Below are 13,770 nucleotides of genomic sequence, written 5' to 3'. Positions count from 1 at the left end.
AGAATGAGACAGGTGAGCAGATGGAGAAACAAGGATGAGGCATGTGGGAAGGAGGGTGAATGAATCTTGTGTGGTAACATATAAACAAGAAAATCACTTAAAGGGACTGCTGTCTAAAATTTGCCACAACACACAGACATTTTCAACCTCTGCATTTCTGTATGGCCAGCCAAAAGCTGTGTGATTTGTTGCCAGGGTTGTTCCCTGCGCTGGTTCACAGGAAGTTAACAGCTTCCAAATTGTGCCAGGATCTCACGTGGTTAAGACCTGCCTGATGTGGAGGTTTTTAGCAGACATACCAATACTGATGTGAATGGAAACGCCTGGCTGAAGACAACAGAAAAACAGCAGTTGAAGAGTTAAAGGAGTGGCATGTATTAATTGCTGCAGAACCACCCCATGTGTTTCATGCAAATAAATAACCAGAGGACAAAATCCAAACTGGAGCCTTAGAGATAAGGAGACAAGATGATGACCCACAGTACAGAAACTGTGAAATGCCCAGTTAAGGGTAACAAAAGGCTCGGTTTTGCCTGAAACTCTTGAAGGGTGAGACACAAAATCATTGTATGCACTGCTGAAGGGCATAAAAGATGCATACAGAAATAAAGAAAAGCCCATCCCAGAGACGCAGTGGAGTGGTGGTGTTATCCCATGTGCTTCCTGCTGTACTTGGCTGATCCAGAGCAGATTGACACATACAGTCCTGTGCACGTGAGTATGTTGATGGGAGAGTGGGAGTGAGTAGGACCAACTTACTGGAATCCTTTTAATAAAGTATCACCTTCCGTACCTCTAAGGTCTTGCAATGAGTTTTGTTCCACTAATTTCCCACAGTAATGAGACTAAATGTTCTAGTTCTGCTAATAGTTCATGTAGGAGGTGATATATATCCATATGATGGCATTTTATATAAACCACAGTTGCCTTTTAAAAATACCTAGATAATTAGATTGCAAAGTTGCTATGTTAAAGGAGTATTCCTACTAAAGTGAGGCACTCAGCTGCTGTGAATGGAAGTCGTCTGTTTAATCTTCATGCTGTCCTCTTGTAGGAAAGCTGCTGCCATCCAAATGTTCTTCATTTTCTAAATGCTCAGCTTGAGAGAGGCATTGAATGTTGCCAATTATAGGTGACACTACTGCATTGAAGCATATAAAGTGCCACAAAAAAAGCACCATAAAGAAAATCAGGCCACCCGAGTTACCTCTCAGGCAGGCTTTCTGCATGAGAGGTTCTTGCTGACCTGAATGCTGCAGCTATAAATGAAGGCAGCTCTATGCTCCCACAGAAGTCAGAAAAACTTGTGCTCTGACCACCATCCAGGTGCCTTTTCTCCCTTCATCTCTGTCTCTATTCCTGGCCACGCTGGTGGCCATGTGGGCTCTGCAAAACAGCCACCTCTACCAAGTGAAGGCTTAGAGACAACTCCACTGCTGTCAGTGCTTGTTCCCTGGCTGGCTTTTGCTCTTTCTCATGGAATTGTGGGGAGAGAAACAATTAAATGCTTGTGAAGCATTCCAGGGTGATAGTGATGAGGTATCCAGGAGAGTAATATGTCTGTATTCTTAAAATCAATAAGGATAGAGAAGTGACACACTGAGCAAACAGAGTGCTGAATGAATGCTCTTGGTTTTATCATTCCTTCAGTGGTGGAGGAGGACATGGGAGAGTCCTGTGAGCAGCAGTAATGCCATGGGATTGAATAAAATAACCTTTATGCAATGAAGAAATTTATAAATTGAAGATATCCAGCCATATAAATGTGTCTTTGTTCATTGCTGCTCAACTCTGCTATTTTCCTCATCTCTTCACAGCCATCCTGTTTGAAGGAGTGGGTTGTGCAGGTGAGTTTCTGGTTCCTTGTGCCTTCCTGCCGCCATGCTCCTGATCTGATGCTGTGGATCCTGCCTGCCAGATGCTGGACACTGCTGCAGGCAGACTCTTGGGCTGCCCTTGAAGAAGGCAAAGTTCCCAGTCCTTAACCAGTAAGCGAGAACATCTGGGAATGATATTTTTTGTTACTTCTTAGAAGTTCAGTTTAGAGACAGAAGTGCATTGTCTTTGTCCCTCTTTCTCTCACAAGAGCTGGCAGGGGTTAGTCTGAGTTACTTAAACGCTTACAACAATGTCCTTAATCTAGAGTTCAATGAAAAGATTTGGAGATCAGTCAATGATTTTTAGCATGGCAGCTTGAAGTCTGGTTGAAAATACAAGGGTAGTGAGTTCCTTACTCTTCTTGCTCCCTCAAACCTAGGGATATTTCCCTGCTGCCAAAGGGTGGATCTGTTCTATTCTCCAACAATAAAAAGCAGATGATTTTCCTTCTTAAAATACCCGAAGGGGATTGCTAACACAGATCCTCTTCCCTGTGTGCCCATCCTGATGTGCACAGCCAAATCCCATCCCTTCTAGCAGCAAGGAAAGGCAAATCCCTGGCATTGAAGGCACCCAGATTAACCCACTGCAGGATTAGGATGCTTGAGCTGTTGTTAGTAGATTAGTATATTTGGTTGTCAACACTTGCTGAACTTGGCCTGAAAATGATTTCCAACAAGGTCACTGACTCTTGGGTGCCAGTTTGACCAGCACATTGGGAAAGCCTGGAGTTAAAGCAAGTGGCTATAAGGATTAAACTGGAGCACTGAGTGTGCAGAATATCTTTAGGATTTAACCCGTCATTGCTGCTGATGGGGACAAAAGGCTCTGGCAGACTGACTGGAGTTGCTGAGCTCCTGCCTTGCTGGGAAGGTGTTTCTGGGGCTTTGCTTTCTGGAGTTTCCTGCTGATGACAGTGTGTGCCATTAGGTGGGTGAGCTGTCCACAGATGAACTTGTCTTGGTTCCTGCACAGTGCAAAATGAGTTTATTTTGAGGACAGGACCTCCAGAGGGGCGCCTCTAGGTGGAAAGCAATTGGCTTTCATGTTCTGTTCTGGAACTCAAACTGTCTGTGCTCATAATGTCTTATTTCACCTACTAGCTGGAGGATTCATGTTAAGGGGGTTTTTAAAATATAGGATCTTCCTCTTGTCATCAGGGCATTAATACCAGCACAAAGTCTGCTCATGCTAGCTCATCACCTTGTAAATGCTTACATGGCTTTCCAGTGCATGGGGGAGTGACAGTGGAGCTGTGGTCCCAGTGCAACCAGTCCTGCTCTGGTGTGTGAGCTGGTGTCTGAGGTGCCCTGATGCTGGTGGAGCACATCATGGTGCTGCAGGGAGCATGCATGGGGAGCGATGGGCACAGTAGGTCTTTCCTTCTTGAAAAGCAGCTTTTTTCCTGTTCGTTTTCTTCCTCTCTTAAAGAAAATGAGGGCTCTAAAGCAAATGAGGGCTCTAAAGAGTCTAAAGATAGACCCTTTAAAGATTTTTGGTAATACAGGAGGAGCCTGTATTTTCCTCTGTTTATCAGTGGAAAACTGCTCTGATGGTAAAATAACTTTTAGTCGGTAACTGTTTTCCTCTGTCACGAGCCAGTTGAATACAAACTTATATTTGATTCAAAGCAACTTATCTTGAAAAGCACCAACCACTGTCTGTGTCATGGAATTGGTTCCAGTGATTTAATTCAGCAGCATATCTGGATTTCAAGACACATCCTCCTGTAAACATGGATTGTATCATGCTTCTCTTTGTGCATACAAGCATTAGCAGCCATTTCATGTCTAAAATTATATAACTGCATTTGCCACTCCTTTGACAATATAATTTTATTTCCTCAACAGGCCAGCAAAGAGATTCAAACCCATGTCGAAGAAATAAACCTAAAAGTTCTTTCAGAGAAGATACACTGTAGAAAGGTAGGGCCTTTCCATAAAAGGTTCCTTTGAGTTTGGTATGTTAAAACTATAGCTGTCCTGAGCATTCCCACTTTTGGGAATGCTGTACAGCCTAGTGAAGCAAGAGACATTCAATTTTAATAACTTTATAAGCACTAAGTACATTGCTCTGTACTTTACCAACGTACTTGAGGGGATTTTTGTAGAGCTGCATGATAAAACAATTTTGAATATTTTATCCAAGACCTGTGTTGTGATTTATTCTGAAAAAGAACCCCTTCTGAAACCCAGAATGTGGGCTTTAAGGTTCTGCATGGATTACTGAGTGTGGCCAGAGGAGAAGGCTACCACTGTATTGGCAATGTTTCCAGTTGTCTCACTGCAACAAAAGATGCATTATGGAATAACCAGCAAGAACATGGGACAGCAAGGCGTGTGTGGAGTGTGTGTGTTTTGGTTCTTCCCCTTGTCCAATGTTTCCTGCATGCAGAACTTTCCCTAGGTTTAGATCAGTATGGACCTGGCTGACCAGCTGTGTCTGACAGGCACATGGATGATAAAGCGGCCTGTATTCAGTGAAGAATTTCAGGCCAGCCATTTGTCGGATGGAAACGTAATGTCTGACATCATGCTGAGGTCATTTGGACTATCTGATCAATAAAGACATATATGTGCCTATACACACTAGATGTATAAGAGGGCCATAAATAAGACATGGTCCAGTGTGGAAAAAGGTGCATTGTGGATTTTAATCTACTAGGAGGGGAGGCCATACAGTGTTGGTCATGCTTATGCTTGTATTTCAGCCCATGCTTGCTGCAACAAGTGCTTATAAACTTGTGACTTGAAGGCGGTTTCTAGGACATGGGCAGAGTCAATGTATACATATCTGGGGGATTCACAGAGTGAAAAAAGGAGGGAAAAATGCCAATGCCACCATGCTGCAAGCTCAGGCCTTTGTCTTCTTCAAGGAACATGCTATGCACAAGCAGCTCAAGCAGCTCTTGTTTTTGAGCCGTGTGTAGAGCACAACATGTTGTCTGGCTAATAAGAAATAATCATACTTAAACCACTGGTTTCCACATCAGAATACCTCCAAAGGGTGGACCTCAGGATGCCTTCAAAGGGTGGACCTCACACCCACACTGATAAATAGACAGCACAGTGCTGGCTGGATGCCCTGCACTTCCCACGGCTGGCAAATCCATGTTCATGTAGGCTTTCCACCCCTATCTCAGTGGCCAAGGAAGCTCCAGCTGGGTTAATTCCCAGTCCCATGATGTTGTTTCCAATAGGTGAGGATAGGTGCTAGTTAATTCACTGCCTTTATATTTGACATGGGGCAGTTCCCAGCCAGACTGTCTGCTTGGTAAGCACTGTGGCTGCACAAAGTAAATAACATTTTGATGCTGAAGAATATTTTAATTGGCTATAAAAGTTTAAATTTGAGAGGAAACAAGCAGAAATATAAAATGAAAGGAGTGGATGTGGTGAGACTGTGGTTCAGTAGCAGACAGATGCAGGCAGAGACTGATCAGCTTGCATGGCTTGCACTGCTTCTGTGGGATGGGCTTGCATTGTGGGGCAGGAGCCTTTCCTATATCAAAGAACAAAAATTTACACATGAACCAATCTCCATCTGGGGCTATAGGAAGATCTGTAGCTGCTTACAGGATCCAGACTATGGATCTATGTTGTTAATGGTTACACTGGATTTTAGAGGTCTTTTCTAACCTAAACTTTTCTGTGGTTCTGTGTGTTCATCCCTGGAAATATTTAAGGCCAGGCTGGATGGGGCTTCGAGTAACCTGGTCTAGTGGAAGGTGTCCCTACCCACAGCAGGGAGGTTATTGGAGCCACATGGTCTTTCAGCTCCCTTCCAACTCAAATAACTTTTTATCCCCATCTTTCCCAAAACCCAAATCTGTGCTGTTTCTCCAGCACTCCCTGCCAGCATCTCCCACTCAGGAGTGCTAAGATTTTGAGATGCAATATTTTGATTAAGTGCTCAGTTTCCCTCCTCCTGGCAGGGATGGGGAAGGACAAAGCAGGCAAGAGCCCAGAGCATGCACTCATTAGCTTCTGTCTGCCAACAAGTTGGGAGCGTGCAATGTTATACGAAATGTCTGGCTGTTATAAAAGGCTTTGGTTAAGTAATCACATTTCTCTTGCATAAGTGCTTGTTTTTGGGAGGCTTTAGCCAATTGGAGGCTGCAGCAGCATGCAGACAGAAAGCATGTCTAACTGCTATGATTTTTTATTTTTCTTTTAATAATACGTGATTATTAGTCTGTTGAGAGTTGTATGAAATCTCTTTAGATAAGGTTAGGCGGCGGAGACTCCCCAGCGCTGCTTGTAGCTGAACCACAGCTGTAAAACACTGCCAAAAAGCCTGTGTGGATCCCTGTGAGTAATATTTCTGATTCTTCTAATGGGTGTTTGTGACTGGAGACTGCAGGCAGGAAATGTTGCAGACATTTATTGCAAGCAGTAAGTTAGAGGGAGGCAGGAGGTGAGAGACAGTAGTGAAACTATTGACCTGTTTAATAAGGCTTTCCTCCTAGACTTCCATAAGCAAACATGGGTTTCTCTGAAGCTGTGCAATCAAGGTTCTTCCAAATATGCTAATGAAAAAGAAATGTGATGCTGAAGTCAATTACAGGACTATGGGAGGACAGAGATTTGGCCTGACAGGGAGATCACAGGACCATCTAGTCCTGTGTACTGGTTTGGAGCAGCCAAATATCCTGTTCTTATATTCTTTCCTTGATCATTGACAAGTGGTATTTTTCTCCTACATTTTCATGGCTTTCAGAAATCTGCATGTGAGTTATTTCCTGAGCCAGAAACAATGTGTCTAATAGTACAAGTGGATTTTTCTTTCCAGAATTTGCTAATCCAGTGTATCTGTTGAAGACAACATGTTGTTCTGTGATTTGACTGACATAAATCTAGTTGGAATTTCATATCTTGCATTCTTCCACATAGGATTTTAATTTTCATTTTTTTGAAGGGTGTTTTTTCCATTAAGATAGAACTGAAAAGGGAAAAACACGTATGGATTCTCAGAAAACAGAATTTCCCTTCCCACTTCCTTGTGACGTGTCTGGATGCAACGTGTTCCATGAACAAAGCCTGGAACTATAAAACAATCCACTGAAGTGGGAACTGGAATTTATTGTTCAAGACTGAGCAATGCGAAACAACTCAGTTGTTACTCCTGCCAACCCTGGAAAGCAGGGAAGTGCCACTGTACAGAGAAAGCAGCTCAAGTGCTGAGCTGTGAGGAGAAATAAAGCTGTTGCCTATAGTTGAGTGCATGTGTGCTTACTCTTAGAGGTGGCACTGAACTTTTCTGGGATAGAATTAATGCTGGACTAATGGAAATCATTTGGGAAAGCTCAAGTCACTACTTACTAACCTTGAAAAATTGTACAATGTGGATTTTATAGCCTATGAAGTTCTTGAGATGTGCTAAAGCATTAAAAGCTTATTTGCAGCCAGTAGGTGAGGAGGTAATACCACCATGAAAGGAAGTTAATTTATTGGAGTTATAGGATTAGAGATGTAAATGTGAGAAGTTATGTTGAACTAAAAGGCACTTGGCTGCGAAGAGAAGACTTCAACATTTTCGTATTTGCTTCCTTTGATAAGCCTGTTTGCTTCAGTAAAATGCAATGGTGATGCCAGATAAGCTAATTTTGTGGGCTAATTATTTAGGTCTTTGTGCAAACCTTAGGCAAACCTGAGCTGTGGCTCTTGCATCGTGCTGGTAAGTGATGGAGGGTGGCAGAGCAGGCGCCTCTCCCAAAGCTTCCCATTTCCATTCTGCAATCTCACGAGGTCCCTTCAAATGGAGATGCTCCTAGCCCATGCAAGGCCTCTTTTAGTTCTAATGAAAAATCCACAAATAAAAGTTGGCAGTTAAAATTTGTGAATTTACAACATTATTTCTGAAACAGTCTCTGGGATGTGGAACAAATCCAGGCATCCTTTAGGATAAGCCAACAATATGTCCAATGTGTTTCAGAGTAAGATGGATGCTCTACATAAGTTGAAGGTTTTGGTGATGTTCCTGTCTCTGGCTACTTTCACAGTCATGGTGATAATGAATGCTGGAAATGCCACTGGGACTTTCAAAGGTAATGCAAGCAAATTTTCTTTGTTCAGAGGTGGGTTTCATGCTTAATATCACATAATGATACAAGGTGGCTTAGATGGGATAGATCTGTTACCTCATCAACTCTCCAAATACATCTTGTTCTGTGAAATGGGGAGGTAGCTAGTGCATCCTCCAGGTGTTACAGCCAGATGCCTGAACCCTATCCAGACCCTTGAAACCCAAGTGAATATCCCCACTGAACCTGGATCCAATGGTAGTAGAAAGGCAGTCTTTGCATTCCTTTGTATCCCTGGTGGAAGAAGTTCAGGCTGCTGCTGGGGGTTTGTAGACAACAGTGGTGCTGCATTTGAACACTACCCAGCTGAATCTACCAGGAACTGCCATCGTGCTTTCCCCTGGATTTCATACTCAGCTGGCTTTTCTGGCTCTGTGTAAGAGGGAAGGTGCTCAGTGTTCCCAATAAGGGACAATGACCCCATAATGGGTGTCTAAACCAACCGCAGCACGTGGTTGGTTTGCACCAAGCTTGTGCTCTCATCATCCCTGAACCCGCTGAGGTAGGGGGGAAGATTGAAGGTTGAGGAAAATCAGCAGTCCTTCCCCATCCTCTGGATGTAATAACACTTTTGCCTGCAACATTCACTACCGCAGGTCTGTTCAGGACAACCCCTGGAAACATCTCGGCCAAGTACAGCACTGATTTCACACCAGCTGGCTGGACTTTCCTCATCTGGAATGTCATCTATGCCTGGCAGCTTGCCTGGCTTCTCTACGCCTTGTCAGGGATCTGTCGAAGGTATTTTCCCTATTTTCTGTTTACAGTTTTCCCTATTTACAGTATAAATGAGAAAGGACAGTGACTCTTCCCTTTTGGAGTAGCTCAGTCTCTTACCCCGCTTTTAGGGGTTTCTGGTAAGAGCAAACCCATTGCCATTTATCCTGACTTGATATGTTCAAGCTCTGTGGCTGGAGCATCTCTTATGTCCAGCATCCAAAGCTGGGAAGAAGTTTGGAGGTGTACATGAACTGCTCTAACATGTGGACAGGTATCAAAGTGTGTAAACTTCCCTGTGAGGCCTCGTTTCCAGCAATTCAGGGGGTCAGACAGATTTACCCAGAACCTGCACTTACCCACTGCTAGAGGCTGAGAATCCACAGGGGCAAAATTAATGGATTACGGAGCTAATGCCTCGAGTTTACTTTCTGTTAGAGATCAAACAACCAGCACTGGGGAGTCTCTTGGTTTGTTGGACTGGACTTGAAACTTTTCCTGGGGCTATGAGATCAATAACTGCTTGATAGGGAAAGCCACAGGTATTTCTGTATTGTATCAAAGAAGGACAGACAGGAGAAATAGTCTGATGTAAGCTGAAATGTTGAATTCAAATGTAAAATCCCTCATAATATAAAGAAAACGAGGCCAGAAAGGTTTGTCTGGTCAATGCAGGAATTGTTTTCCTTTCTTCATGGCCACTTTTTCCTGGCAGGAATGAACTTGGATATGTCTTCATAAAGCCAGACTTGCTGCCAATACCTTTTTATGTGGTGTGGTGTCTGAATAATGGCCTGAATGTTGGATGGCTCTTTCTGTGGGACCGAGAGTAAGTTGTCTTTTGTTAGAAATACTTTCTAATGCTCTTGATGGGATTGCCCCAGTACTTTCTCTTTCTCTATGGTTTTTTTTCCCCCTCTATATGTGAACACTTAATCCCACCTGTGAAACTCTATACCAGGCTTTCACAAAATGTAGCCTTCATAAAAGTTTGGGAGTTTTGCATTACGTTGTCATCTTGCCCATGAAACAGATTGGTCATTGATGTCTAAGATCTCCTCAAAGCTGCTATTCTACATTTTCACCTCCACAGGTGAGACAGGAGCTGTGCCTCTCTTCATTAATGCAGTTAAGCTCCTTGCCTTGGATTGTTTCCATAATGATGGTCACATTAAGGGCTTATGAGAGCACCACTGTCAAGAGGTGAAGAAATCACTTGCAGTCAGGAAAACAACTTCATGATTAACAGAGTGAAACAGCAGCAGCAATATGTCAAAATGAGGGCTACGTGTAGCGATTACCTTTATTAAAGGCTGATCAACTTAAAGCCAGTAAAGGCCAAATACTAAAGCTACAAATTAGGGCATTGCGACACCACTGAGAAAAATGTGATGTTTATTGTGTGTGTGTGTGTTCTTTGTCCCAGATACCTCCTTCCAGCCCTGGTGTTCCTGGCAGTCCTCTCTCTTACCACATGTGCCTCCCTCTTCATTTCCCACCGAGCCTTGAGCATCCATTCCTCATGGTTTGTGAAGGGTCACAAAGCTGAGCTCTGGCTCATCCGCATTCTGGTAGGTGGCTTTTGAGAAGCTGTGCTGTGGGTAAATGGTAAAAAAAAAAACCAACCTCTGTGCAGTGCTGGAGGTATCAGAGTGAAAGATTCAGTGGCAGACCATAGCTCAGGAAGGATTTCTGCACTGCACAGAGAAGTTCCTACCAACCCTTCTGGAAATGCATCTACATCTCTTGGCACAAACTGGGAGTGGGCTCTGCTCTTTTTATTGCACTTCCTGAAACACCAGTATAACACACCGCTGGGCTGGATCTCTGGAGCCCTTCAGGACTCCAAAGCTTCACCTTTTCTCCATGGTGAGGGACCTTTCCTGCAGCTAGGTCCAGAAGGCTGGCTTAAGTGCACCAGGGCCTATGGGCCACCAAAGACAAACAGAGATTACCTGTATGTCACTCCTGTCCTCTTGCTGTGCTGTGTGGCAGGTCCAGAATGGGCTGGCGCTGTATGTGACATGGACCAGCATCGCCACGCTGCTGAACTTCGCCGTCGTGCTGATCTACAAGTGGAATGTCCCCAATGAGAAAGCAACCACTGCTTCCCTGAGCATCCTGGCTCTCGGCCTGGTCATATGGTAAGCGACCCCACGGGTCCCCACCAAGCCTCAAAGACCCCTTCCACCTCTCACCAGTGGTGACCATCTGTTCCACTTCACTCAGCGCTTGTCCCTCTCCCAACACCGAGTACAAAGGCCTCTGTTACGGTTCATGGCAGATGGACTGGGAGTCTGGCAGAGCTTTTCTTCCCTGACCTCAGCAATGCCAATAAGCACATGTTGTGGGCCAGGAACATGTTTTTGTGACTTGCATGAGCCCAACCTGCCTTAGGTTTACAGGTGAAGGTGTAATACAGAAACCATCTGAAACACGGCTTTATTTTTCCCTAAACCTACATAAAATAAATTATTTATGCATTTTTTGAATATTAGTAAATGAAAAATTTTGGACTCTCATCCAAACTGGTCCACAAAACCCCCCATTCTCTGTCTAATTCCTTTCTTAGGGAATGGAAATGAAATACAGAGAAAATTCTTACTTTGGTCACTCTTTTTCTTCACAGGTTTTACCTAGAAAATTACTTTCTTGACAAGTATGTCCGCTATAACCTCACAGTCTACCCAGTGGTCATAGCAGCTCTGACCGGCAGCGCCTGCAAGAATGGCTCGTTTTCATCCCCACTGACCAACAACGTTTTTATAGGTGAGTCTTTCTAACTCCTGTAAAAGAAGGCCAGTAAACTTCACACCCTTCCTCTGAGCCGAGGGCAGAAAGCCTTTCCACTTGAAAAGCATTATTTGTTAAAAACAGAACTAGGGACATACTTGAAGGTATTCATTTTGCTAAGGAAAGAGTAGAGCAGAAATCATTGCCCATGAGCCTCGGGGCTGAATCCAAACCTTGTGTTGTCTCAAGTTCACTTCCCAGTGCAATATGTTTGTCCTGCAGTCCTCCAGCACCCACTTGGCTCCTCCAGCAGCTCCATCTGACGTAGGGCAGGCCAAAGGAGAAGCCGGGCTGGGATGAAGGCTGTGGGCTTCCATTTGCCCTGTACTGTTGGGCATATAGGAGCAGTGCATAAGCTTCTGACCCACGGAGGACTTCACAGTGCAAACCTCTGCACATGCTCCTCTCTGATGCAGAGCTCAGGCTAGCCTTAACAGGTTTTCCTGGGATTATCTGGTTGCTGCCAGCCACTGTAGCAAAGTTGAGTGTAGTCATCCGTGGTAAAAGGGCTTAAGCTATCCAAATTCTGTACAATTGCAGTCTGGCAGAAGCTGTACCATTATGAGCAGTTTTATGCTGACACGAAGGGGACTGAGCTGTGTGAACTCTGAATCCTGCTGTAGCAGCTTGAGATGCCTATTCCCACCACGGGGTCAGCAGAAGGCAGCATATTCCCACCCTTCAGCCTTCCCACTGCCACATACCAGTGGCTAAAGCTAAATTCTGGACTGGCATCACCACTGGAGCCACTCCAGTACAGCTCTCTTTGCTGTAAGTGCAGCTGGAGCCTTGTCATGTCTGAAAGCACTCAGCAGGACTTGGCAAAGCTTGTCTTCCACAGCCATGGGGACACTGCAGGCTCGTCTCCTGATGGTTGTAGCCACTGGGAATGTGGAGGTGCGCATGGTCTCTGGCAGGCAGCTCTGTTCCTGCAGTAGGTACATCTCTACCAGCAAAACTTCATTCTTAGTGTTCAGCTTGTTTGGCTGGTAGGACAAGAATGTGCTTTTCCCAAACTAGCACGTTTCTTTATATAGTTCAACTATTCTTGGAGTATTTTGTTAATGTAATGTATTTTAATTCCTGTGTCCAGGAAGCCTCCCCCTTTTTAGACATGCCTTGACCTGGAAGCACTGGGTTGAGTTTGACTGTATAGCAGTAAAACTCAGAGAGATACAGCTCTGGGGGTAATGGATCCTATACAGACAGTTGTGGTTTTTTTCTCTTTCCCTGAATAGCCCCTCTTCTGGGAGCTGGGGTATGACAAGAGGCACTGCCTTTCTTTTATGCTCTAATGTGCTTCTGTGCTTTTCCCCCAGTTGTTCTGCTGGCACTGACGTGCTTGATCTTTGCTGTTCGGCTGGGACTAGTCACATGGAGACACTGGAAGAGACCACTGGAAGCATCAGGAACCCCAGGTCGATCAGGCACAGTGGCCTGAGACCTCTGGCACATTGTGGCTGATACCTGAAAGAGAGAAAAAAGAACTGGGCGTCTGCTGGTCCTTGCTTCCTGTATCAATTGCCTTGTGCTCTTCTCTCTTACTCTCCATTCCATATGCAGATGTCTTGTGTCTGCAAACGCATCTTGCTCCCACGTTCTCTCGGATCAGCTACTCACAACCCTGTCTTGAATTCCTTTGGTTTTACCCTGGAAAAGTTTAGGAAAAGGTCTTGAGCAACCCTGTGCACCTTTGTGATGCCTGGGCTGTGGCTCTCTTCTCCTGCCAGTGTAAGGAGGGCTGCCAACAGGCACTCAGCAGGCTTGCACACACAGTTCTTGTTCTTTCCTTGGTAGCTCACTTCCTTTGAAGTGCAGATCCAAGTGAACTGTCCCTGGGATTCCAGGGGAGCAGTGGGAGGTCTGTCATTCCCTTGGCCATCAGCGCTCAGCATCCTCAAGCCCTGGCACTGTCAGCAGATCTCCTGCAGGCAGCCACTGCTCCTTCTCCTGCTTCTCTTCAGCCTGACAGGAACAGATACTACAACTTGATATCTACCTTTGCAGTATCAGCTCTGATATTTGATATTCAATGGGGCAGGAGGAGCGAGTGAAGATTTCTGACACAAATGTGTTGCCTTTCCCTGAGCTGTGCAAAGCCTGGGCGGGCTGGATCTCTCTTGCTGGGGGATCATTTGTGCTACTCTGGAAGTTAGGGTTAGGGTTAGGGGTTAGGGTTAGGGTTAGGGTTAGGGTTTGGGTTAGGGTTAGGGGGTTAGGGTTAGGGTTTGGGTTAGGGTTAGGGTTTGGGTTAGGGTTTGGGTTAGGGTTAGGGTTAGGGTTAGGGTTAGGGTTAGGTT

The 13,770-nt window shown here is 44.8% G+C and overlaps 1 protein-coding gene across 3 annotated transcripts; it reads left to right on the top strand.

The window, feature by feature from the left end:
• The first annotated feature begins 443 nt into the window (after positions 1-443).
• On the top strand, positions 444-13,468 carry LOC121668715. 3 transcript variants are annotated; one of them, XM_042036726.1, is made up of 11 exons: positions 445-714; positions 1,818-1,988; positions 3,729-3,803; positions 6,102-6,188; positions 7,813-7,924; positions 8,557-8,701; positions 9,393-9,506; positions 10,104-10,248; positions 10,673-10,821; positions 11,307-11,446; positions 12,790-13,468. In XM_042036726.1, exons 5-11 carry the CDS (start codon positions 7,819-7,821, stop codon positions 12,909-12,911), a joined length of 921 nt encoding a protein of 306 aa, XP_041892660.1. In that variant the 5' UTR covers positions 445-714; positions 1,818-1,988; positions 3,729-3,803; positions 6,102-6,188; positions 7,813-7,818; the 3' UTR covers positions 12,912-13,468. The 3 variants fall into 3 exon arrangements, with proteins under 3 accessions (XP_041892662.1, XP_041892660.1, XP_041892661.1); XM_042036728.1 differs by lacking the exon at positions 6,102-6,188 and having other exon boundaries at positions 444-714; XM_042036727.1 differs by lacking the exons at positions 445-714; positions 1,818-1,988; positions 3,729-3,803 and adding an exon at positions 5,078-5,173.
• The last annotated feature ends 302 nt before the right edge of the window (positions 13,469-13,770 follow it).

The sequence above is a fragment of the Corvus kubaryi genome, unplaced genomic scaffold (genome assembly GCF_017639235.1).
Source record: "Corvus kubaryi isolate FWS band 111438036 unplaced genomic scaffold, C.kubaryi_AGA036_p1.0 37386, whole genome shotgun sequence".
Classification (NCBI taxonomy): Eukaryota; Metazoa; Chordata; class Aves; order Passeriformes; family Corvidae; genus Corvus; species Corvus kubaryi.
This window is presented reverse-complemented; position numbering and strand designations above follow the sequence as displayed.

Excerpts from the sequence above, each read along its gene's own strand:
- LOC121668715 (XM_042036728.1), top strand. The coding sequence starts at position 7,819 with ATGGATGCTCTACATAAGTTGAAGGTTTTGGTGATGTTCCTGTCTCTG. Across the intron at positions 8,702-9,392 it reads TTGTCAGGGATCTGTCGAAG|GAATGAACTTGGATATGTCT; the intron begins GTATTTTCCCTA and ends TTTTCCTGGCAG. Across the intron at positions 10,249-10,672 it reads TCTGGCTCATCCGCATTCTG|GTCCAGAATGGGCTGGCGCT; the intron begins GTAGGTGGCTTT and ends GCTGTGTGGCAG.